Source organism: Atheta coriaria, unplaced genomic scaffold (genome assembly GCF_025399875.1).
Source record: "Atheta coriaria isolate IRGN ID8LTWV9N9 unplaced genomic scaffold, Caltech_Dcor_3.1 hic_scaffold_9_pilon, whole genome shotgun sequence".
Taxonomy (NCBI): domain Eukaryota; kingdom Metazoa; phylum Arthropoda; class Insecta; order Coleoptera; family Staphylinidae; genus Dalotia; species Dalotia coriaria.
Window position 1 is genome coordinate 2,080,338 of NW_027045451.1, and position 22,203 is coordinate 2,102,540.

At 38.1% G+C, this 22,203-nt stretch overlaps 7 protein-coding genes and 3 non-coding genes across 13 annotated transcripts in view; 3 read left to right on the forward strand and 7 right to left on the reverse strand.

Moving 5' to 3' along the window:
* Window positions 1-242: 242 nt before the first annotated feature.
* Window positions 243-4,242, reverse strand: IntS8 (integrator complex subunit 8). The gene is made up of 10 exons (XM_065312616.1): window positions 3,770-4,242; window positions 3,411-3,608; window positions 3,051-3,348; window positions 2,561-2,996; window positions 2,032-2,500; window positions 1,795-1,977; window positions 1,532-1,738; window positions 1,223-1,468; window positions 796-1,161; window positions 243-737 (listed from the first exon to the last, which is right to left on the reverse strand). Exons 1-10 carry the CDS (start codon window positions 3,903-3,905, stop codon window positions 286-288), a joined length of 2,991 nt encoding a protein of 996 aa, XP_065168688.1. The 5' UTR covers window positions 3,906-4,242; the 3' UTR covers window positions 243-285.
* LOC135799497 (reticulon-4-interacting protein 1, mitochondrial-like) lies at window positions 4,213-6,975 on the forward strand. The gene is made up of 7 exons (XM_065312621.1): window positions 4,213-4,727; window positions 4,792-5,029; window positions 5,086-5,231; window positions 5,286-5,438; window positions 5,633-6,340; window positions 6,392-6,588; window positions 6,945-6,975. The coding sequence occupies exons 1-7, from the start codon at window positions 4,680-4,682 to the stop codon at window positions 6,955-6,957; spliced, it is 1,503 nt and encodes a 500-aa protein (XP_065168693.1). The 5' UTR covers window positions 4,213-4,679; the 3' UTR covers window positions 6,958-6,975.
* LOC135799498 (ribosome biogenesis protein BMS1 homolog) lies at window positions 6,841-12,287 on the reverse strand. The gene is given in 6 exon segments (XM_065312622.1): window positions 6,841-7,424; window positions 7,487-7,662; window positions 7,723-7,929; window positions 7,932-9,108; window positions 10,495-11,978; window positions 12,037-12,287. Coding segments are annotated over 6 exon segments (3,510 nt in total). The 5' UTR covers window positions 12,095-12,287; the 3' UTR covers window positions 6,841-7,016.
* Window positions 9,438-9,509, reverse strand: TRNAH-GUG (transfer RNA histidin (anticodon GUG)). The gene has a single exon. It is a non-coding gene; the product is annotated as a tRNA-His (tRNA).
* On the forward strand, window positions 9,815-9,886 carry TRNAH-GUG (transfer RNA histidin (anticodon GUG)). The gene has a single exon. It is a non-coding gene; the product is annotated as a tRNA-His (tRNA).
* TRNAH-GUG (transfer RNA histidin (anticodon GUG)) lies at window positions 10,116-10,187 on the reverse strand. The gene has a single exon. It is a non-coding gene; the product is annotated as a tRNA-His (tRNA).
* A 100-nt stretch (window positions 12,288-12,387) lies between the features above and the next one.
* Window positions 12,388-22,203, forward strand: part of mim (missing-in-metastasis) — a 29,786-nt gene continuing 19,970 nt past the window's right edge. For 3 of the 4 annotated variants that reach the window (XM_065312617.1, XM_065312619.1, XM_065312618.1), the window contains exon 1: window positions 12,389-13,014. In XM_065312617.1, the coding sequence (XP_065168689.1) occupies window positions 12,943-13,014 (72 nt within the window). In that variant the 5' untranslated portion in view covers window positions 12,389-12,942. Of the gene's footprint in view, window positions 13,015-22,203 lie in introns of all 4 variants that reach the window. The other variant, XM_065312620.1, reaches the window with a different exon arrangement.
* Window positions 15,764-17,112, reverse strand: LOC135798989 (putative inorganic phosphate cotransporter). Its single transcript, XM_065311998.1, has one exon. It carries the CDS (start codon window positions 17,052-17,054, stop codon window positions 15,900-15,902), a length of 1,155 nt encoding a protein of 384 aa, XP_065168070.1. The 5' UTR covers window positions 17,055-17,112; the 3' UTR covers window positions 15,764-15,899.
* LOC135798988 (putative inorganic phosphate cotransporter) lies at window positions 17,092-18,776 on the reverse strand. Its single transcript, XM_065311996.1, has one exon. The coding sequence runs from the start codon at window positions 18,642-18,644 to the stop codon at window positions 17,145-17,147; it is 1,500 nt and encodes a 499-aa protein (XP_065168068.1). The 5' UTR covers window positions 18,645-18,776; the 3' UTR covers window positions 17,092-17,144.
* On the reverse strand, window positions 18,636-20,329 carry LOC135798987 (sialin-like). Its single transcript, XM_065311995.1, has one exon. The coding sequence runs from the start codon at window positions 20,293-20,295 to the stop codon at window positions 18,748-18,750; it is 1,548 nt and encodes a 515-aa protein (XP_065168067.1). The 5' UTR covers window positions 20,296-20,329; the 3' UTR covers window positions 18,636-18,747.

The window sequence follows — 22,203 nt, forward strand, 5'->3', positions numbered from 1 at the left end:
GTGTGCGATATCGCTGGATCGCGTTCGCGGGGTTGGAATTGAGATAGGACCGCACATTCCAACGAAATTCAGCAGGAATACTGAATGCTAGCGACACCTATCGGACACACAACGAACTAACTACAATAATATTTACTTACAACATTTCAGTTATCACAGTTATCAGTTCTAACAAGTGATAGTGATACGTGATAAACAATGTTATTCCATGTATAAATCGTCAAATAAGACTACAATAAATCTTGCTTATAAAACTACATCAAATATATTCAAAATACATAAAAATTACCGAACATATTGTCGACACAATGCTTGTAAAAATGTCCGCTTTCTTAAATTAACCGCCTCACGATGAATTTCATTATTATTATTGGAATTCAACTCTAACATGCCAATCGTATGCACGGCTTTCTTCTTGCGTTGATATTCGCCGCGCTTATGGTGCAAATGCACTAAATACTCCAAAATATTCGTGTCCCAGAAGCAGTGGTAGTACGCTTCGACCGAATCATTGCAGGATTTGAAATCGACGAGGCTGCGAAACGCGAGCGTAAAGTCCGGCTGCTCTAGGAATTGACAAAGCACCGCCGCCTGTGTGTGGCAGCCGAGATGCGTGCAGCACTTGATCATGCGCTTGAAAATGTGGTCGTCATTGCGCACCGGATGGTTGAAATAATCCGTTTGCACTATGAGAGATTGCAGGTAATAACGCAGGCTGTTATCGTAATTAGAATTCGCTGCAAGTACGTTTAAGATGAGTTTAGAGTACGTGGGTGTTTAATACGTAATACTTACAGAAGCACAGGTCGCCCATCAGGTGCAACCAGGCGATTTTCGTCGGGTAATATCTCAGTGCTTGCAGAACCAAGTCTGATAAAGCTTCCGTTACGGCGACGGTATTGTATGAACTTATACTGCTTATTGTAGATGGCCATAAAGTCACATACTCTACGTTTACTGAGATGCTGGTGTCGTCGTTTAGCAAATTGTAGAGGCGAGCAAGCACAGAAATAACAACTGATAAAGCGGTGGGTTCTCGTAGTCGGTTGAGGAACGATAATAGTTGTACTTTATTGTTGCTTGTGGGTGAATCTCGGTGGATTATATTCGCTCCTGAGCTGCTGCGTTTAGACTGGGAGCTTGTTGCAAAAATTGGCACAACTAAAATGTGATTTATAACGAATTAAACTAAATTTGTGACAAAAAAATGTTTAAAACATACTTAAATCCCATATATCTTTGTTTGTGATTTTCTTGTCCGTTTTACCAATCTTTGCAATATCCTGACAGGCAAGTGAGATGGCTGAGGCAATTTCAATGTATGTCCATGGCTTATTAAACGAAATCAAAAATTCTTTGCGTCGCAAATTTAATAAACAAAGTACACATTCAGCCATAACTTCAGTACGTGGAATCATTTCAGTGTTGCTCAAGCAATTCTCACAAGCTGATATTAATTCTTGTCGATCTATAATAAATATTCAATTAAAAATAAATAAAAAGTTTGTAATTAAAATATATTATATATTACCAATATGAAGAGCTGGCCATTCATCAAAATATTGCGAAATTTGCACGAGTAAAATCTCCCAACTGATTAATTTTGACAACTTGGCTTGTGATCCATCTACTTCTTTTTGTAGAATGTTTAGAAAATCAATAGAAGATCCAAAATCTTTCGAAAGCATTAATTCACGAGATTTTGCGAGTAGTACATAACTAAAGTCTTGCAAAAACCCTAAAAACATAATAAAAATTATGATTTTGTTATAAACTTATGAAAAGTATTATTACCTCGTGGAATATTTGTTACAACACTCTGGAGTGGAATTGGAAGCTCCCAATTTGGGTTAATTTTCCATATCGGGCGATTTGGGTTCTTAATTGTCAATTTCACTAACAAATCGCGTAATTCTTGCGAATCATAACAGGAAATAATTTGCAGTTCCAGCAGACGTATTTCCAACTTCGGATTTTCTACAAATTATAAATTTATATATAAAATAAAAAAAAAAATTACTTAAAACATACTGTTAGGTGCTTGTAAATCCCAATAAGCGTCCTTTAACAAATCCGGAACCTCTTCTTTCTTACTTATAGAATCACGAAGTGCGTCAACATCGATGTCAGAGAAAATATCCGATAAAATCTCATGCTTTAAAAGTCGATTTAAAAGCTCCTCAGATTCCAAATTCACAATAACTTTCATAAAATATGAGCACAGCAAATGTTTGTCTTCATTATTGATTGATTTCCACATTGCTGATGTAGCCCATATCAAAAACTCCAAATTTTGTAAATTATAATCAAATGTATGTGACGTAAATCGTCCGACAACACATCTCACAGCATTCAATGCTTGAATTTTCACCAGGAGATCATTCCCAACTGTGTATTTACCACTTGAAAGACCTCCAGCTAAATTCATCTCCAAAATAATCCTTTCACATATCGGAATTTCTCTGAGTTTGTTGTCTTGAATCAGTACATTCAATATACCCTAATGAAAAATTGTTATTAATAATGTTTAAATAATGAAACAATGAAATATATCACTTACATCATAATTATTGGCTTCACAATAATTCATCTCCTCAAATAAACTCTTTTTATCAAAGTTACCAAGGCAAGCAATCAAATAATTATCCAAAGCATCTTTGTCAACCGTACAAAACTCAACACTGTCCTGCATATCAGCTAAATATTTACTGCATGCTTGGAAGTGATTGCCTGCAAGTTGATAGTTCTCCTTGAAGAAACAAAACGTCCCGATGTCATAATGTATCTGCGCACGAAATTCCTCGCGACTGATAGGAATGGCGTCGTCCCATTTAAATTGCGGCTCGGTACTACTCTCAGTAAGGAAGATAAAACATGTGTGCGTTAGCATTTTCGGCGGTGTTTGCCATTCAAGTGATTGAGTAAGAAATTTGAGCGAGTTTTCGATGTTTTCATTCGTGCAGAATAGTTCAGTTGGTATTATGTCTCCATTCATTCTAAAAATAATTACAAAATTAAAAAATAATTTGATGAATTTATTAAAAGTTTACCTATTATTATTTGAAGTACTGTATATTTTATGCATGCAAGTAGCTATCAACCATCTATGATAAATAACCAGCGCAAATAAGTATTCGCTGGGACTGGAAGAGACTTCAGTCGGATTTGCGTTAACAATCGGAATGTTTAACCATCTGTGATATGCATGCAGTGCAACAAAATGTCCAGATGGGTTTGCATTAACATTCGGAATATTCGGTATTTCATTTGGTGCTTTATTGCCGGTAAAAAGCAGCAAATCAAGTAGTAAATTGCTTTGTATCTTGAATGGTGTACTTCTTATTGACACTGAAATTATATTTATAATTGCAAAAGGGTTTTAAGCATACAGATATATGTTTTTATATTACCTGGGTTCCATTTTATCACTGCAGCTACTTTTAGAGAAAGTATTTTCAAGGCAAGCACTTTGAGTGATAATTTTGGTTCAACTTCATATTCCACATTAGGAACTTCCATAGGTTCAATGTCTGTTCTTCTGACTTCATTTTTCATTGACTCATAGATTGCAGTTATGAATTTCGTTATTAATTCAGTTGGGCTAGGGTCTAAAATATTTAAAATTAGATTTAGGATTGAGGTTTAATATTTTTGGGTTAAAATCTTTAACAATTTATGAAACATTTAATTTCTATTATATTTTACAGTTACATATACCAATGAATTAAATTATTAAACTACAATTTAAGTAAATTTAAATTAATTATACCTGGATTTGGTTTTTGTAGATGATTTATAAGCAATGATTGGTCCAAGAGAAATTCAAACCATAGAACAGTGTCCGGAGATATTGGAACGGTTCCTGGACGTAGTAAATCCACGTCCACTTTATTTCCATTCATCATTACGTCTCTAAATTGTTAAAAACACTATATTTTTAATCGGGAGAAGATTCTGCGGTCTTGTTTACTGAAAAATGTTTGACATATAAAAGTGCGGTTAAAGTAAAGTGCGAGTGGCATGTTTGGTATGTAAGCGCGCATGCGTTAGTTGTGAAAGTCTTTAAAAAGTTTAAAATCAAAAGAGATAATAATTAGATAACAACTATTTTAGTATTTTAGCTAGTAATTTATATCAGTAGTGCACTAGTTACAAAACAAATAAATAGTTTTTATCTCCATGGATACAGATTGTTGTGGTTTGCAACAAACAATAATGAATTCAGTCACTTCATAATTTCACATGAAGTGACACTATCATAAAAAACTAATTCGAATCAACCCAAATTTTCAGTTATCATTCCTCGTTTTTCGCTGTTTATTCCTGCTATAGCTTCCCCCCACTTGAAGCACTAAAAACTGCCGAGTATGAACTGATTACCGATCACTCTGTAATCGTTCCGCTGTTTCACTAACTACACTACCCAAGAGACTTACGTCCGGTTCGATGTTCGCTAAAAATAATGTCGATCGCATGAAGATTTTTAAATAACGTGTGCTTGGCTCGCGTGCCTTTATCCTACCTCCCAGTTTCAATGTCGGCACACAAATCGCTTTGCAGGTTATATAAGTTCAAAAACGAAGACGAACACGACAACGACAATCACAAAACAATCTATTTTTATTGAGACAATGATCCACTAAGTACACACCCAACAACGCAAAGCAATTGATTTAAAAATGGATGAGTTCATGTTTCGCAGCTCGCAAAAGATCGAGCACCTGCAGGTAAGGGAGACCTAGACATGCTGCAGTTACATAATTAAAAGCATTTGTTTTAATTTACTTACAGTATCAGATGGGAGTTGCTGTGACAGAGGGATCCAAAGCAATCTCACAACTTTCATACAGTACCAAGAATGCAGTTGTGCACACACTAAACAGTCCTACTTCCATTCACATACAGGAAGCTCTTAGAAACTTTTGTAGCTACTGCTGTACAATATTGGATGAATTAAGGTGTAGTATTCTGTATCATTGCAATCCCAGAATGATCATTCATAGTTTAACAAGAGTGTTTGGAACAGAATGTAAGTTAATTCAATATATTATTATTCTATAAATAAATCTAATTTATTATTTTTAGGGAGCAGGAGAGATGTTTTCTTTGGATGTGCAGGCATTTTAGTTGGGAGTTTATTTGGGATTGGTATTGGTATTGCATTCCATAAGAAAGGAGTTGTTTTCAAACATATGCTTGCTGTGCAATGCACAAGTTATGTTGGAATAGAGGTAACATTTTATAAAACATTCATTGTCATTAAATAAATGTTAATATAATTTTAGGGTGCTTCAGCAACAGATGAAGGCATCGCGACAACGCACATAAAAGACGATGAAGTTTTAATCAACGTGAAAGCCGCATCGGTTCAAGTCATCGACGCAGATATCTGCAGCGGATATGGCCGGACACTCCGACGACTTTTGTCCACTTATCAGGTTTGTTTCCGCGTTATTTTTGCACATTGACCGACTTAGTCACGCTTCATTATATCTTTGGCAAAGAAAATAACTAATTATACGTGTACATCGCACTTTTCAAGGTGCGTGTGTTATAAATTTAGAAGTTTATATTTGGAAATGACTAATTATTATCTTTTAACTTCATCTAATGTAAAATCTTTGATTTCCAGTATTCAAAACATGATCTCCCAGTCACATTAGGCCGTGATTGTACTGGATTAGTAGTGGATATCGGTAAAAACGTAACGCGTTTTGACATCGGCGATGAAGTATGGACAACCTCGCCGTATTGGGCGCAGGGCACAATGTGTCAATATTTCGTCGCTAATGAAGTAGACGTATGCTTAAAACCTTCCGCGATTGGTTTCGAAGGCGCTTGTAGTATACCATATGCCGGTGGTGTGGCTCTCAATGTGCTTGCAGAGTTAAATACTTCACCAGAAGCGATGCGTGGTCGGCGAATATTTGTACAAGGCTGCTGCACGCCAGTGGGCTGTATTCTGGTGCAATTGTTTAAAGTATGGGAAGCGCATGTCACGACCACGTGCTATAGACGTGCCGTGCCAGTTGCCGAAGCGCTTAAGGTCGATGATGTTATCATGCTCGGTTACAACTCGGAAATCCGCGTGAAAAATGGCCAGAATCTACAACTACCCGAGTTAGATGCAAATGTGCTGCTTAAGGCGTTGGCAGCGCGTGATCCATTTGATGTTATTATCAATACGCGCAAGTGCGGAGTGGATGATGCGCAGTTTCGAGAGTTTTGTCCAAATGGCGTCTATTTCTCAACTGCACAGTCGACATTGTCCGAGGATTCATATCAATTCCCAACATCATTTCTTTTCAACTCATATGTTCGACTGAAGTCTTATTATCAGGTAAAATTTTAAGTTTTTAATACTTTTTTACCTTAAATATTGTTTCTTTAGATTTTATTCGGGAAGCAAGTACGGAATTTCGGCGAAGTTCACATTTGTCATAAAACTCTCGACGAGTTGAAGACACTGGTAGACACAGGCAAGTTGAAAACGCTCGTCGACAGGGTTTACCATCCAGCCGAAATTGAAAACGCCTTATATCACATACAATCGACTGAATCAATAGGTAGTACAGTAATAACATTTAGGTGAGTACTTATTTGATTAGAAATCATAATGGAGTATTTTTTTCAAAATGTCCGACAGTACAAAGGGTGTAAACTAATCGGGTTGTAGCAATATTATGAAGTGTGATGTGATGCGACGTAAAAATAGCGAAATGTTTTGTTTAGCAATCAAAGTCAGCTCGTAACGTAATTTTCTCGAAGTAAAACGCTACATAAACTGCTTTACGAATAGAAAATTATCGAAAATTTGTTGACCATGACGAGTATACTATATGATTATTATAAATATTTATTAATATCTCAAAGTTTTTAGAATATCCAGAGCAATCTCTCCCGAAATATCCCTTTTAACTTATTTATTTCTGTTTTAATTCCAGATGCTCCAAATAAACATAACTTCATAACAAATATGTCTATAATGAATTTTTTTATTATTTAAATTTAAATATCTAATCCAATTCATCGCGGGCGGATTTATTACCACCACCTTTTTTACCTTTGCGTTCTGCTGCAATTTGTGCTTTACTCCTCTGCCGGAACACGTTCTTTTTGATGTCACGTAGGTTCTTATTCTTTTTCATTTCGATCGCTTCAATTTTCTTGCGGTGCGTCGCAATGCGCTCCTTCGTTTGCTGTTTGAGTTGCTCCTGTTTGTGATCGTATGTAGTCTTGATCATTTTCAACATGTTGGCAACCTTCTGTTCCTTTGGTTCGCGGATTACTGCGACGCGTTCAATCTGCTTCTTTTTATCCTTGATTCTAACATCGTGCTTAGGCTTATCACGATATGGCAATGCTTGTTGTAATTTAGCTGGTATCACCAAAGGTTTAAACACTTTGGGTGCGCGTTTAATTTCCTAGAATTCAAAAACAAGAAAGTTATAAATAATGTACAAAAGAGTTATGTAACCACACTTACAGTATAAGCACTATCTTTATTTGCTTCGTTGCGGATGCCTCGTTCGCGTTTAATCTCTCCAGTAGTACGCAATCCCTTCCATGAATTCTTTTGGTCTTCAGGCAAGAGTAATGTGGTGATAGGAGTGTAAAACTTCTGTACATCAACTTTATACCAAGTTCTACAGAATATTATATCTGAAGCAATAAAAAAAATGATTATGCTCACGAAAATGACACAAAACTATATCTACATACCGCTTAATTGAATTTTATCCTCAAAAGTAGCTCGGAATACCCCTTCCGGTTTACTGGCAGCCTTTTTAATTTGTCCACGAATACCAGACACACTTTTAATACGTGCACCTTCAAATTTAGCCACTTCTAATGAACTGTTAAACATCCCTTTGATAAAAGCAGTCTTTTTGTAAATTTTCATCGGATAACCGATCAATTTTAACTTTTCATGATCTGTGTTGATTTATCTAACTCTTGTACTGCTCCAGTAGCAGCAATACGGAAACCCAGCGATTGTAACGCTTCAATATTATGATCACAACTTTGAAGTGCAAGAAAACCGGTACCTTGAGGTGTAATTGGTCCCCAAAAGTGCGCATTACACGTTAGATGTTCCGGGGTATATTTTAAATATCTGCATTTCATATCATCCTCCAACTTTGAATAAAGTGGTATTGTTTGGAATCGTCTCCAACCCAATGATATAATTAAAGGATCATTAGCCTTTAAAATCTTTTTATACCAACGATGTTTTTTGATCTTAACATTAACAAAACCAATATTTTCTTCGCCCATGTTCAAAGCCCCGAGAACAATCGGATAATTAGGATTAAAATTCGTAATAAATTCGCAGGGGACATTTTGGAATTCGATTCGGACGTACATTCCTGCACGATATCCTTCGATCTGCACGCGTAGGTCATCTGGCATGTTTTCAAACACTGATTTATTGAGTTGTGCTTGTTTCTCGGCGGTGGTTTTCAAATCTTCGTAAAACGAAGCTTTTTCTGAATTATCATACTCAGCATCGAATTTTTCCTTTAGTTTTCGCTTCTTTTCGGCTAGTGCTTCCCGATCAGCACGTTGATCCTTCTCTGATTCATTTCTCTTGCGTTTATCTGTTGTACCACCTGGATTGTTGGTTTTATCAGCACCAGAAAACTTTTCACCTGTTTCTAAGTCTTCAAAATCACCAAAACATTCCGATCCAACATCGCTGAGATCTTCCGCGTCGTCTAAACGTAGTAATTCACTGGCATCTTCAGATTCTTTCCATTTGCCAGTAACGAAACAATTCTGTATGTTTATTTTGTTTTCATTTTCGAGCCAATTGCGGATGTTGGCGTTCCATGGCATATTCAACGTGGATTCTTCTAGATCCATTTGATCCTTCTCCATTTTTCGTTTTTCTTGTTCTCTTGACGCGACTTTGAATAGCCCACCAATTTCTTCTTCTTCCTCCTCGCTTTCTTCGTTTTCTTTGAGTTTTGTTAAATGTTTAGTGTCAAATACACCGTAAACTAACTTCATAAGATTTTTGCTGGACTTTTGGCGTTCGAAGAATGCCTCTTCGGCTTTTTTAGCTAAATTATCCTTCCATTTCAAGTCTGGATTATCAAAATCATCCTCGGACTCTTCGTCTTCATCATCATTTGAAGTTTTGGACGCATCTTTGCTTTTATTTTTAGTTTCTTCATCTTCATCAGAAGATTCTTCATTTAGATCAGACATGCTGTCGCCATCGCTTTCTGCGTTACTTGGTTTAAATGTTTTTATTTCTTCACTGCTATCACTATCGTTATCATCCGAATCGGATTGCGTAAACTTCTTTTCATCAAGTTGTTTTAAAACTTCATTTACCTATAAAGTTATAATAAAAACATGTATCAAATCAATGTAACAGCTTCGTCTTTAGATTTAAAAAAATGTCTTCTCCGTGACAATGCTTTATGCATTGCCGTGACCAGGATTCGAACCTGGGTTACTACGGCCACAACGTAGGGTCCTAACCACTAGACGATCACGGCTATAGAAGACTTATAAAACCGCGGATTTATACAACTTTTACTCGATTTAATTAAACCAGTTGTGCATTAAGCGCAACAAAGTGTCTGGCCGCGCGCAGTAGCAACTTATACAAATATTAAAACAAATCCAATGTAAAACATGCATAGGTGCAGCTTGAAACAGTCAAGGTTACACGTTCCAGTCAAGTTCGCGGGGCGACATTTAATTATATCTAAACTATTGCAACATTAAATAAACATTTAAATATTTTCCGAATCTCAGTAAAAAATTGTTGAATAAATTGCAGGCTCACAAGTCTTCTGTAGCCGTGATCGTCTAGTGGTTAGGACCCTACGTTGTGGCCGTAGTAACCCAGGTTCGAATCCTGGTCACGGCAATGTGTAAAAACATTGTCACGGTGAAGACATCTTTTTGAAAATTTATTGTTTACTATATTTATATCCACAACACTTCCAAATTAAAAGCTAGCATGAAAAGAAACTAAATTTTCTACACATAACCATCGACTTTATCAAGCTTTAGTGTTCAAATGTAATTTCCTGCTGCCCAATCAAAAAATAAAGGTGCGCAAAAAACGTCTTCTCCGTGACAATGCTTTTACACATTGCCGTGACCAGGATTCGAACCTGGGTTACTACGGCCACAACGTAGGGTCCTAACCACTAGACGATCACGGCTACAGAAGACTTGTTGCATTGTTGCTTTCACCAGAAGCAAGACGTTGAAACTTTCACGGCTCCGTGAGTTTGATCCAGTTTAGTACGCGCAACGTCTATGTATATGCAGTATATATACTACACCGTAGACTCAAACCGGTTTAGTTGATATTCAAATGAAAATTATATTTTTAAAACGACATTTGTAAGTAATAACAATAAATAAGTGACTCGTACCTTATTAAAACATCCGTATCCTTATTATTTTTCAAAGTGACGTAAGGTGTAGCAGGAGACTTCATTTTCCCTTCTTGTTTGGAGTTTGGACTTCATTTTCTTCTTCAACATCCGATTCTTCCTCCTCTTCATCCTCATCACCATCATCATCTTCTCCATCAGATAAATCTTCAGCAAATTGATCATCAGGAACATCAAAAACAACTTTCCTTCGAGTCCTTCCAGCATCATCCGTGACAATCTCCGCCTTATGCTGTTTCCTCAACTCCTCCAACTCTTTATCCAAATCATCCTCCTCTTTTTCTTGAGGTTTAGCATATAATTCAACTTTATTTTCATTCTGAACTATTTTATCTTCATCATCATCATCACTATCATCAGAATCGTCTTCCCTACCAACATCTTCAGCTGTAATCTCTTCACCCTCAGTGAAAATCTTCATTTTGGAGTGTTCCATTTTAACATCCAAAGTTTCTTTAGCATCAATTAAATTTGTCATTAAATTAGTCGTTTCATCCTCATCGTCGCGTTTATTATGACTATGCGAACCACCCAACTCTACATAAACAGCATCTTTATCATAAACAATGCCACCAACACCAGAAAACGGAGCGTAGATTAATTTTTCTTTCTCAATCAACGCACGTTTCTTGATTTGATCCGGCAATGGACACGGATCAGGCAGGAATGAAATGTCATGAATTCGCAAGTCACCAAAACCCGCAACGTGAACCATAGTGTTCTTATTCAATGGTACTCCTCTAATGTATCCATAAAGTGAAATATTTCTATCACACTTTGGATTCTTCCTAACAATCTCCTGATTCGTCAAATCTTCATACCTGTCACCCAGGAGGTAACTATGTGTTGTCCTCCATGTTAAAGGTCTAAATTTCATCACAGAAATAAATCTGCCCAAGTTTTTAACTTCATTTCTCAAGTATTCTCCATGAATTATTCCTGATAAATAAAACAACTTAGCTCCTGGATACACTTCAGTCCAAAATCTATGCTTGAGTGTTTTCTTTTTAGTTTTTAAAGCAGTTTGGTTCTTAATCATGTCCAAATGTGTAAGAATACCCATAATTCTAGGCATGCCATGCACTTGACAAATATTCAAAAACTCAAAGATTTCCATTTCAAAACCAAAACTAGCATCAATCAATAGAAGAACTAAATCTGCTACCTTTGCTAAATCAATCATTGAATTGATATCATTATTACATTCAATAAATGTAATTCTTCTCTTTTTGCCAGTTACAATTGTAACAGGACCTTTGATATCTGTAAGAGGTGACCTGGTAAACAACCTGATTAGATTGTTTATAACAGTTGTCTTTCCAACCTTTGGAGGACCAACAACAGCAATTAAAATTGGTGGAGGTTCAATGGATTGTCTGTCAACTATAGGAATGTGTTGCTTTTTTGTTTCTATGTCTTCTTTACGACGAAATCTTCGTTCGGCGCGGATGGCAGAGTTAAAGGCAAAGGCTTTAGGGTTGCGCTGCTTATCGGTAAGCTCCAAAACGGGATTCTTAGCATCTTTCTTAGCTTTTTTCTTATCTGCTTTCCTGCCTATAAATTATTTTTAATAAATAAATTTAAAATAACGTGTTGAAAAGTAAATTTATACCAGAATTTCGATCTCGATGAGATTTCTTCTTGTCTTCTACCCCGGCACTATCACCCATTTTTAACACTAATTATAACAAAACAATAAACTTTATGGAAACCCGTTGGAGGGTTTTTAAAGATTATGGTTATGATGTTATACACGTGCTTTCCTATGTAAATTCACTTTAATAAAAACTCTGTAGATGTCGCTGCATGTTAAGAATGACATTTAATGCAGCCAGTCTAGTAGTGATAGATTCAATAGAGGGTGCTAGCGTAATAAAAACAAACGCTGCGCGCGAGTGGGGACTCCAGCGACTCCAGGCATCGACTTTGCGGGCCAGAATTCGTTTTGTTGTCGTTCCTCCGTTGCTCGTGCCGTACATCAACGAGCTACGATAATCTATCGCCGCAAGGTACGAAAAGTTACACAACACAGCGCTGCGATGCCATGCATTTGATCGTACGTTGAGTGCCGCGTACGTTTGTTTAGCCGTGTCTTCGATTGTGTGACCGCTGGTTGCGTGCGCGTGTGGTGTTAAAGTGCGCACAAGAGCTCCTCGCATTCAAAGCTGTGTCTCGACGCTCTCGGTACGCGCGCGGTGTTTCTCGGCGTCTCAACGTGTAATGGTCGCCGTTCGTTATCGCTATCGGTAAGTGCGCGCTTCAGTTGCAGTTGCACTTCTCCGCGTAACGAGTTTCAATAATGAGGCAGTGCGTGCAATCATAATAAGTGCGCGTCATAAACTGGACTGCGATCGGTTGCGTGTGCAGGATTTCCTCGAAAAGCACAAAAAATGCAACAGCAGCAATAGTGTCTAGCGCATAGGTCGCAGGTTTTGGAGTTCTCGTTGCTAGCAGACACAGAAAAACGTTGCAGTGCCGCAGAGAGAATTACACGGACATAAATATTGTGGCGACGACCATGGAGGGCCCTATCGAGAGAGAAACAGGAGCCCTCGGCGGACTCTTCCAGCAGATCATACAGGATATGAAGGTACTTGCCGCTTTTCTCTCTTGTTGATGTATTTGTATAGAGCGCTTGCTATGTGAAAATGGGGGGCGCGAAATATTAACTCTCCTAGTGGGTGGCTTTCTACGAGGTAAGTACAGTCGCCCTCATGAGAGTTGCTCACTTTTATTTCGTGTGGATGAAAACATGAAACACGTTTTTCTTTTGTTGCTAACCGACGAGAAAACTGCTGACGAATGTAATGCATTCTAATTTCGCATTTTTCAAACGCAATGAAACAATATTTACGTCTATAAACTTTATCTGATGTTTAAACAAGAATTTCACAACTATTTACGATAATCCTGTGTAGTATTTGTTAACCTTGCGTCTAATTAAACCAAGGAAGCTGTATTTTAAGTAAATTACAGTAAACAGTGCATGAAAACTAGATTTCAAATGTCAAACAACCAAATTTTATTCAAATCACATTCAAATTAGGTAGGTGTATGTTGATCAATGAAGAAATAATCCGATTAAGTAAGTTCTGGTTTGTTATTAGCTCACATCGCATGAAATATTGATTGTTTTCTATGTTTTGCAATACGGTATTGTTGTGCACAACTTTTCACAGCGGTATTATATTGAACTTAATTGGTGGTAATTGTCTGAGACGAGCGAAATACTCGTGCCAGATTAGTTATTAATTATGTTGTGTTTCTCTTAATTATGTATTTTCACATATTTAGACTTTAAATTGAAGGCTAGATAAAGAAAAATATATAGAGTACTTGTACTTATTTTCTCTTCATCGTTTGATGAGAGATAATTGCTGTTTTGCGCATCTGCGTTGATGGCGAATATTGCAGAACAGGAAGTTGCACATGTCTTGTTGAAACAATACAATACAATGCAAATCTGCACTTAGGTAATACAATGATTATCATATCGGTAGTGTTCTCTTGTTCAGCGTATAAAAAATGAAATAAAACGAAAACGTTGCAATTTGTTTCTGTATGATTGTGTATTGTTGGATTTTTTTTTATTTGATGATGGCAGGCAGTTCATTACCACGGCCATCCAACCACAGCGAGTGTGACTAGCGAAATATCGATTTTTCCCTCCTAGCTAATTGGCCCTTTACGCCCCTATTCGGGTGTGCTTGCATTCTGTACTAGGCCCACCGACATATTGAATTCATACAACTAGAAACATGCACTCGCCGAATTTGTATTTTGTATTTGTGTGTGTGTTTGTGTGAATTGGATCAATAATCAGCTGTTTGCCGGCTGCAATGTCTCGAAGGAGATGTGAAACCAGTCCCACCGGTGCGCCACGCGCTATTCTTCGATATTTTTTGAATGGTTTCTTGATTTTTTCCTCCTCGCCGCGTAGCTGTACATGTTTGGCTAACTGCGTTGCGTGAGACACCGTTCAGTCCTAGTAATGCATCACACCATATGCTCGACTGGTAAGTGTGTCTTTTTGTTCGCCTAATTGGAAGGTCAAACCTAAGAAGAAATCTCAGATTGTATCTGTGATTGCTTACGCATTCTGTGTTGGTTAGTAGGTTTCGGTTTCAAAATTTCTTGTTACATAATATTCTACCTGGGTTTATATAATATCTGAACTTTGAAGATAGCTTCCGCAAACAGAACTTGTTTTTTGCCCGTCCCGCATGCAGTTAATCTATAGTTATAGGTTTGCTTAGTTTAATTTGAATACTGTTTTCATTTACGCAAGCAAGTGCTGTTAGTTCGCGGAATGCTAAATTGGTATAACGATAAAACCAATGTGACCAATTAACCTTTCTCACTTTGTTTTTCTTTGTCTGTTTGATAGTAACTTATGCATTTCGTACAAATATTTATCACTTAGCACTAATTGTTCACGCGGCGCACGGAATTACCTCGCTTTTATTGCAACGCATTAGGAAAGTTGCTTTTCGTGCTGTTTTGTTACGTTAGCAACAGATTTTCTAGAGAAGTTTTAAAATTCTTGACCTAAGAGCTGTGCAAACTTGCGCCATTGTGCCATTCATACATTGTCAAGGGGGTTGTCGATGAGGTCACCCTCTGCGCCTGCAGTTGCAGAATTGTGTGCCATTGTTGGCGCTTCGTCTTCTTCGGTTTAATGTCGTGTCGCTGAATAGATAGCTAGCTTGGCTGAGCGCGCGTGATGCCATCAGGGGGACGCGAGATTAGGGGATGTAATATGCATATGGGTCTCACGCAACAAGAGTCCTCGCAGGAGCGGTGAATATATTTATTCGCATCGCCAGCAGGAGCATAATATGGATCTGGTTTTTGCAGATAGAATTTGTATATGAATAAGTGGTTATTAAGGGTTTGCAAGGGTGTGCAAGGTGGATATTTGTCTGGTGTGAGGAGAAAATGGTTAATCACAGTTTATATATTTTTTTGCTTTAAACACTCTGTATGTTGAGTAAACTAGTTTTAATTAATTAAAATTTTGAGGTAATTATCCGAGACGCTGTTTAAACATCATTAAAATTTATTAATTTGTTCCAAAAACCTTTATATTATACAAATATACACAAATTAATTTAATGTTTATAAATTTTCGAGTCTAGACTATCTAGACTGCTCTATGACAAGCCCAAACTCGTTTGCATGCCGGTGTCTCATCAACTGGAGGTTTCGTTTCATCCGGACCATAATCCCAATCTTTCCTCTCCGCTTTCGCAAACATTAAAATCGGAATCAATGTGCCGGTTGCCACTGCGACCGTGACCATCTGCACGACCTTCCATTGTGGGAATGTGTTCTGATACGCTAAACTACCAACGATGTAGGGCGCGGCGATACCGCTCAACCCGCCTGCAACATTACAATATCCATACAACAGTCCGCCATAGTTGATGGATAAATCCACTGCCATTGCGCCGGCACCAGCGTAGAATCCAGATTTTAAAACATTGATAAACAGACCAATACACAAGCCATAACCACGTGACATCGGGTATAAACCATTACTAGTAAACATGCTGATGAGATTGGAAGTCCGATGACACTACAAATCATCCTGAAAGTTAGTTTTTTCATGTATTTTTTCTTGATGATCCAATTCGATGTGAATCCAAAGACGATTCCTCCTAGGACACCAGCTACTGGTGGTCCCATTAGAACCGCACCGGTTAAGGATGTGTCTAAACCCAAGACGGATACGAAATATTTCGGCATGTTTGTTATTATTAAATACAAAGTGAAATCACTGCCCATGAAACCTATGAAGAACATCCACACGGATACGTCACTTAGAATACGCCAAAGTGGTATTTTCATCTCTGCTGGTTTAGGAATAACTTCCAATAGTTTTAGTTCTTTTTGTGTGATGTGTGGATGCACTTGCGGATATGAATATCCATAGAAAAAGAATATCACATTCCAAATTACACCGATTGTCCCAAAGAAGTAAAACACAAAGCACCAAGTTTTTGTCCATTCCATGATGAACCCACTTGCGACGTTACCAATTATCACTCCTAGCGTATAAGTGGTTAGTACAACTGTAACCGCTCCGGATTTTTTATCTTCCAAGAACCATCGGGATATTAGTGATGATGTGCATGCTGTTAAAGGTGTTTGGCCTAAACCTGCAATTGCTCTGGACACACATAAAACAGCCCAATGCATGTTATAGGCTAATAAGGGTACGATTAATGTCATAACACTAGACATTAAAGATCCGATGAATAGACACCATCTACCGCCGAATTTGTCGATTAGAAATCCAATAAATGTGTTTCCAATGACATAGCCGATGTAAAAACTCAACAGGATGTAACTTTGGATTGATTCATCCCAATCGAATTGTATGTCGTTTATTTCGAATTTTACAGAAGTGTTGACCTTACTTCTTGTACATACCACTTCAATTGTAGAATTATCTACCCAATTTGTCATGTGGACGATGGCCATACTGATGCACACACGGTGGCTGTACATGATTGTTGTACAAAAGACCAGCATAATCTGAAGGAGGATACGTTGTGGGAATATTTTCTTGCAGCACACGCAATAGCAAATGTTGCATTTTCCGTTTTCTTCTTCTTGCTGCTCCATTTTTTAATCTTTTAATTTTTGAAAAGAAAAACACGAATTTTTCATTGACATTGATTTATTTATTATTTTATTGACAGCCTTTGATTTTGTTTATACTGGTTTATAACAAGACCACACTTTTTTTCTTCCGGGTGTATTATCTTCTGGCGGTGGTTCTTCCTCTGCTGAATAATCCCAACTTTTTCTCTCCGCTTTGGAGAACATCATAATTGGAACCCATGCTATTACTGCAACAGCGATGACAATATACATCACTGTCTTCCATTCTCTGAATGTGTTATTATTGGCAAAATGGCCGACTATGTACGGAGCAATTGAACCTGCTAAACCTCCAGCCACATTACAATATCCAAACAAAAGTCCTGGGTAGTTTAGTGTTAGGTCTACAGCCATCATTCCTGCACCTGCATAGTAGGCTGACTGGAAGAACATTGCTAGGGTTACCAGGAATGAAGACATGATGGCATCGCATTCCATATAGACCATCATTAATAAACAAATTGGTGGGATAGGAAGACCTATTGTAGTACAAATCAGTCTGAAGGTGATCTTTTTGGTCAACTTTCTTGAAATGAGATGATCTCCTAGGAAACCAATAGATATCCCTCCTAGGGCCCCAGCTGCTGGAGGTCCTATTAAAATCATACCCGTCACAGGTGTGCTGAAACCCATCACGGTCACGAAATATTTCGGCATGTTGGTTATGATTAGATACACTGTGAAGTCACTACCGAAGAATGCTAGGAAAAACATCCAAACAGCAACATCACTCAGAATATGCCCAAATGGAATCTTGGTCTGTCTAGCTTTCGGTATGCTTTCCAATAGGTTTAATTCATCTTTAGTGATGTGTTTATGTGATTGTGGATTGGGATATACATAAAAATAGAAGAAAACCACCCAGATGAACCCTATTGATCCAAATATATAAAAAACCATTCGCCATGTATTTGTCCAAGCCATGATATAACCAGTTCCGACATTACCGATTACTATTCCGAATGTAAACGATGTTAAAATCAGTGTGGCAGCACTGGATTTGCTTTCTTCCAAGAGCCATCGAGCTATCAAACTCGATGAACTTGAATACAGCGCGGATTGACCCACGCCAGTTAATATTCTTGCAGCACACACGACTGCCCAATGTGTGTAGTCTGCTATTATAGGTATAAGGAGGGTCATCACACTAGAGACGAATGCTCCGACGAATAGACATATACGGCCACCAAATGCATTGATTAGGAAACCAATGCAAAAGTTTCCGATCATGTACCCAACAAAGAAACTTAGAAGGATATAGCTTTGTATTGATTCATTCCAATCGAATTGTCGGTCGTAGATTTCAACGAATTGTGGGATAGTTGTAATGTTTTTTCCTCTTGAACAAACTTCATGTTCTTCACGGGAGGCTTCAGGTACCTCCCAGCTTGTCATATTAACAATTGCTAGGTTAATGCATACGCGGTGAATGTACAAGATAATTGGACCTAGGATAAGTAGAATGGTCATTACGTGTCTTTGTGGGATAGTTTTCCTGCAACATATGCAGTAACAAATGTTACAGACTTTAGGTTCTGCCACAGTATCCATTTATTTATTTTTTTTGATTTGAAATTAAAAATTTAAAAATAAAATAAAACGTTATTTGAAGTGGTTTTGACAAACGCCACCTTTTTATATTTATTTCTATATATTAATTCTGGACTTGATTTGATGCTCTGTAACACACCCATATCCGTTTACAAACAGCTACATTATCAGTAGGATAAGGGTTAGTTTCATTCGTGTGATAGTCCCAATCTTTTCGTTCATCCTTGGCAAACATAAGATATGGAATCGTGCAGATTACACCTATACCTGTCGAAACATAATGTATGAGCATCCATTGCGGAAAGGTGTTTTCCGTTGCAACGAGACCGACGACATAAGGCGCTGTCATTCCAGCAATTCCTCCGGACATCGACGCGATTCCAATTAGAATTCCACTGAAGTGTATTGATATGTCCATTCCCATCACACCAACGCCGGCGTAAAATCCAGCTTTCATGAACATTGCCAGACAGAGAAATATGTTGGCCCAGATCAAATCGCATTGCAGTATTGTCATCAACATCATGAAAATACAAGACACAGGAATTGCAAATATTGTCGCTATTATACGCACGGTTACTTTGCGCATATGCAATTTTCCTACACCATAATCAGCAGCTAGTCCAAAGAGGACACTACCCAGGAAACAAGCAGCTGATGGTAGTATTAATAATGTACCTATCATATGGGTACTGACATTAAGGACACTCTTGAAATATTTCGGCATGTTGGTGATGATGATATACAAGGTGAAATCGTTACCAAACTGTCCGATTATAATGGACCACATTGAGATATCACTGAATATTCTTTTCAGTGGTAGTTTGAGGTGTTCAGGTGTCGTAATCTTAGCCAAAATACTTTTTTCCACTTTGGAAAGATTTGGGTGTTTGTACGGATCAGAATAGACAAAAAAGTAGAATATTAACAACCAGATAAATCCAAGAATCCCGTAGATATAATAAACCCAACTCCAGGTGTTGGTCCATTGTATAATATACCCCGTGCAGACATTCCCAGCGATGGTTCCTACCGTGAATGAAGTCAATACTATCGCCGCAATGCTTGATTTTTGTTCTTCGGGGATCCACCGAGCGATTAGACTCGTAGATCCCGGGAAAAATGTTGATTGACCTAGACCAGTGAGTATACGTGAGATCACTATCCATAACCAATGCGTATAGTCAGCTAAAGCTGGAATTATTGCTGTGGTGGCTGTGGATAGTAGCGCTCCACCAAACAGGAACCACCTAGCACCATATTCATCTGTGAAGTAACCAGCAACTCCATTACCCATTGCATAACCTATGTAGAAACTCAACAGGATATAACTTTGCACTTGTTCGTTCCAATCGAATTGGTTATTATCGATTTTCTTGCTGGTTGCGTTGAGATTATCTGTGGATCTGGGACAAAGCGCTTCTTCTTCTGTTTTGATCACAGGGATCACCATGTCTACTATAGCCAAGTTCAAACCCACTCTTTGCATGTATAGCACAGTAAGACCAGTGACCAGCATTATTGTCATGCAGTAGCGCTGGGGAAATACTTTCCTACAGCAAATACACGTGCATAAACTGCAGGAGATTGGTTTGGGTGGCGGGGCATCCGGATCATTTTCGAAGAGTTGAGGCGGCACTAATCCAGCCATACTTTCAAGAAAGATGTATTCAGATGACAGACACTGCTTCAATCAAAATCGTAACCTTGGTTATTTGATAGTACAAAATGTGGTAATTTTGGGAGATTTAGGGTTGGCACTTGTTTGTTATGCCTAACGATAATTAATGAGATTTAATTACACGCCTCAATGATCGCCTCGTGCGTCAGCTGCACAACATTGTGCGGTAAATATTTCACATTAGGGCTTCTTCTTCTGCGTTAGCTGGCTGGCGGCTGCTGGCATGTTTTCATATTTTATGCTTCGTTTCACCGTACGACGGCGTCATCGGCAACCAGACGAGTAAATAATTACAAGTGAAATTTGTGCGCGTCTCCCGCGCACTCATTTCTCTACACTATGCTGCACTAGTAGTCCTCTAGATTAAATCAAGTGGCAGCCGCGTTGCTATAGTAACCAGACACTTTCCATGGATACTTGGGACGCGGGCTCGCGCTCTCTCCGACGCAGAGGTGAATTGGCCGCCGTTTTGCAACGCTTTCCAACAATTCCGATGTTTCCATCAGCTTATAGAACGCAACCCTATTGGAGAACACAATGGAACGTCGATAGACGCAAGAATATAGCCGAAAAAAACGTGGCATGCGAAATATTAAAGAAAAAGGCAAGAAAATCAATAATTATCACGTTTATCGAAAGCCAATGATGCGTGTAATCAAATATATCCACCGAAAGCCGAATGAACGAAATTGAAAATATCTTCTTTTATTTTTTTTTTTTCGTCTTTCAATCATTATTGATACTTAAACCTGGTCTAATCAAAGGAGTTTTTCTGAAAGTGCAGAAACTTTTGTGCAAAAGTTGCAGGGGATAGAAGAGTTGATGAAGACTTAAAAACTTCCACTGAGGGTGCAGAATTGGTCCTAAGAAGTTGCAAAGTGCAGGGTTAGGCTGAGGGTAAAAGAGACCCAGCGATTTGACATCCCTCTACTATGTTATACTTCAGTATCCTCTCATCAGGATTTAATTTCCGTTGTGCTTCCGACAGCCGCGTGTAATGCTCGCGAGCATCTCGTTCAACATGCACCACTTTACTCGTAGGTCGTCACACCACTAATTTAATTCCGATACTATTGCCGGGAGTTAATTGCTCCGCATTTGCATATTCGTACCCTTTGGTGGCAGTCGCGATACATATTTTGAATTTTAATTTTTTCTGAGGACATTTCAGAGGAATTACGGTAATAAAGCGAATTTATTACCGCTGGTTTTTGTTTGAGGACGATTTGTGACCCTTTTTTGTTACATTTTGTAATATTACGCGCGTCGATTTATCATTCTTGGTTGTATGTACGTATACGAGTGTATTCACTGTCCGGTGAACGGAACCACATCGACACAAATAATGTGTACCTATATAACATTTACAACATCGAATATCAGATGCGCGGTACTCGCACACGGCTGGTCATGTTTTCGCTTCGCGTTCCAAGTCCAAGTGCGCTCGGATGCTCGTTTCGTATTTGTGTATTCGCCGGGTACGCTAGGTCAAGATACCGCTAACGCGTATGATATTACGTTATATTCAGGTATACAGAGAGTTTCAATCCATTCAAACTCATTCTAGTTTATTTTAGTAATAAATCTTTATTTTATTTCACATTTTATGATCAATATTTTCTAATTAATCCATATCACTACTAGAAAACTAATAAAATCTTAGTTAATTTTATTTTATTTACAATTTCAAGATAAATTTCCCCATTTAATTGCTGGAATAAATTAGAAAATGTGATTGGTTTTATTTTATCACCGAATGTGTGTATTTGGATGTTTGGTTGGATCCGAGTTTGCGAGTGCACGTTCGACCCAAATAATGGCCGCGCGGCGGCCGCTTCTTCTTCGCGTGAGTTTCCTCGCTTCGCATGTAACCGAATG

Bases quoted from the DNA above. Each gene is read 5' to 3' on its own strand.
- IntS8 (XM_065312616.1), bottom strand. From the start codon at position 3,905: ATGATGAATGGAAATAAAGTGGACGTGGATTTACTACGTCCAGGAACC. The intron at 1,469-1,531 runs GTAATATATAAT...TATTTATTATAG, and splicing joins ATGGCCAGCTCTTCATATTG to ATCGACAAGAATTAATATCA. The intron at 738-795 runs GTAAGTATTACG...ACGTACTTGCAG, and splicing joins GATGGGCGACCTGTGCTTCT to CGAATTCTAATTACGATAAC.
- LOC135799497 (XM_065312621.1), top strand. From the start codon at position 4,680: ATGGATGAGTTCATGTTTCGCAGCTCGCAAAAGATCGAGCACCTGCAG. The intron at 4,728-4,791 runs GTAAGGGAGACC...ATTTACTTACAG, and splicing joins AAAAGATCGAGCACCTGCAG to TATCAGATGGGAGTTGCTGT. The intron at 6,341-6,391 runs GTAAAATTTTAA...TTGTTTCTTTAG, and splicing joins GACTGAAGTCTTATTATCAG to ATTTTATTCGGGAAGCAAGT.
- LOC135798989 (XM_065311998.1), bottom strand. From the start codon at position 17,054: ATGGAGCAGCAAGAAGAAGAAAACGGAAAATGCAACATTTGCTATTGC.
- LOC135798988 (XM_065311996.1), bottom strand. From the start codon at position 18,644: ATGGATACTGTGGCAGAACCTAAAGTCTGTAACATTTGTTACTGCATA.
- LOC135798987 (XM_065311995.1), bottom strand. From the start codon at position 20,295: ATGGCTGGATTAGTGCCGCCTCAACTCTTCGAAAATGATCCGGATGCC.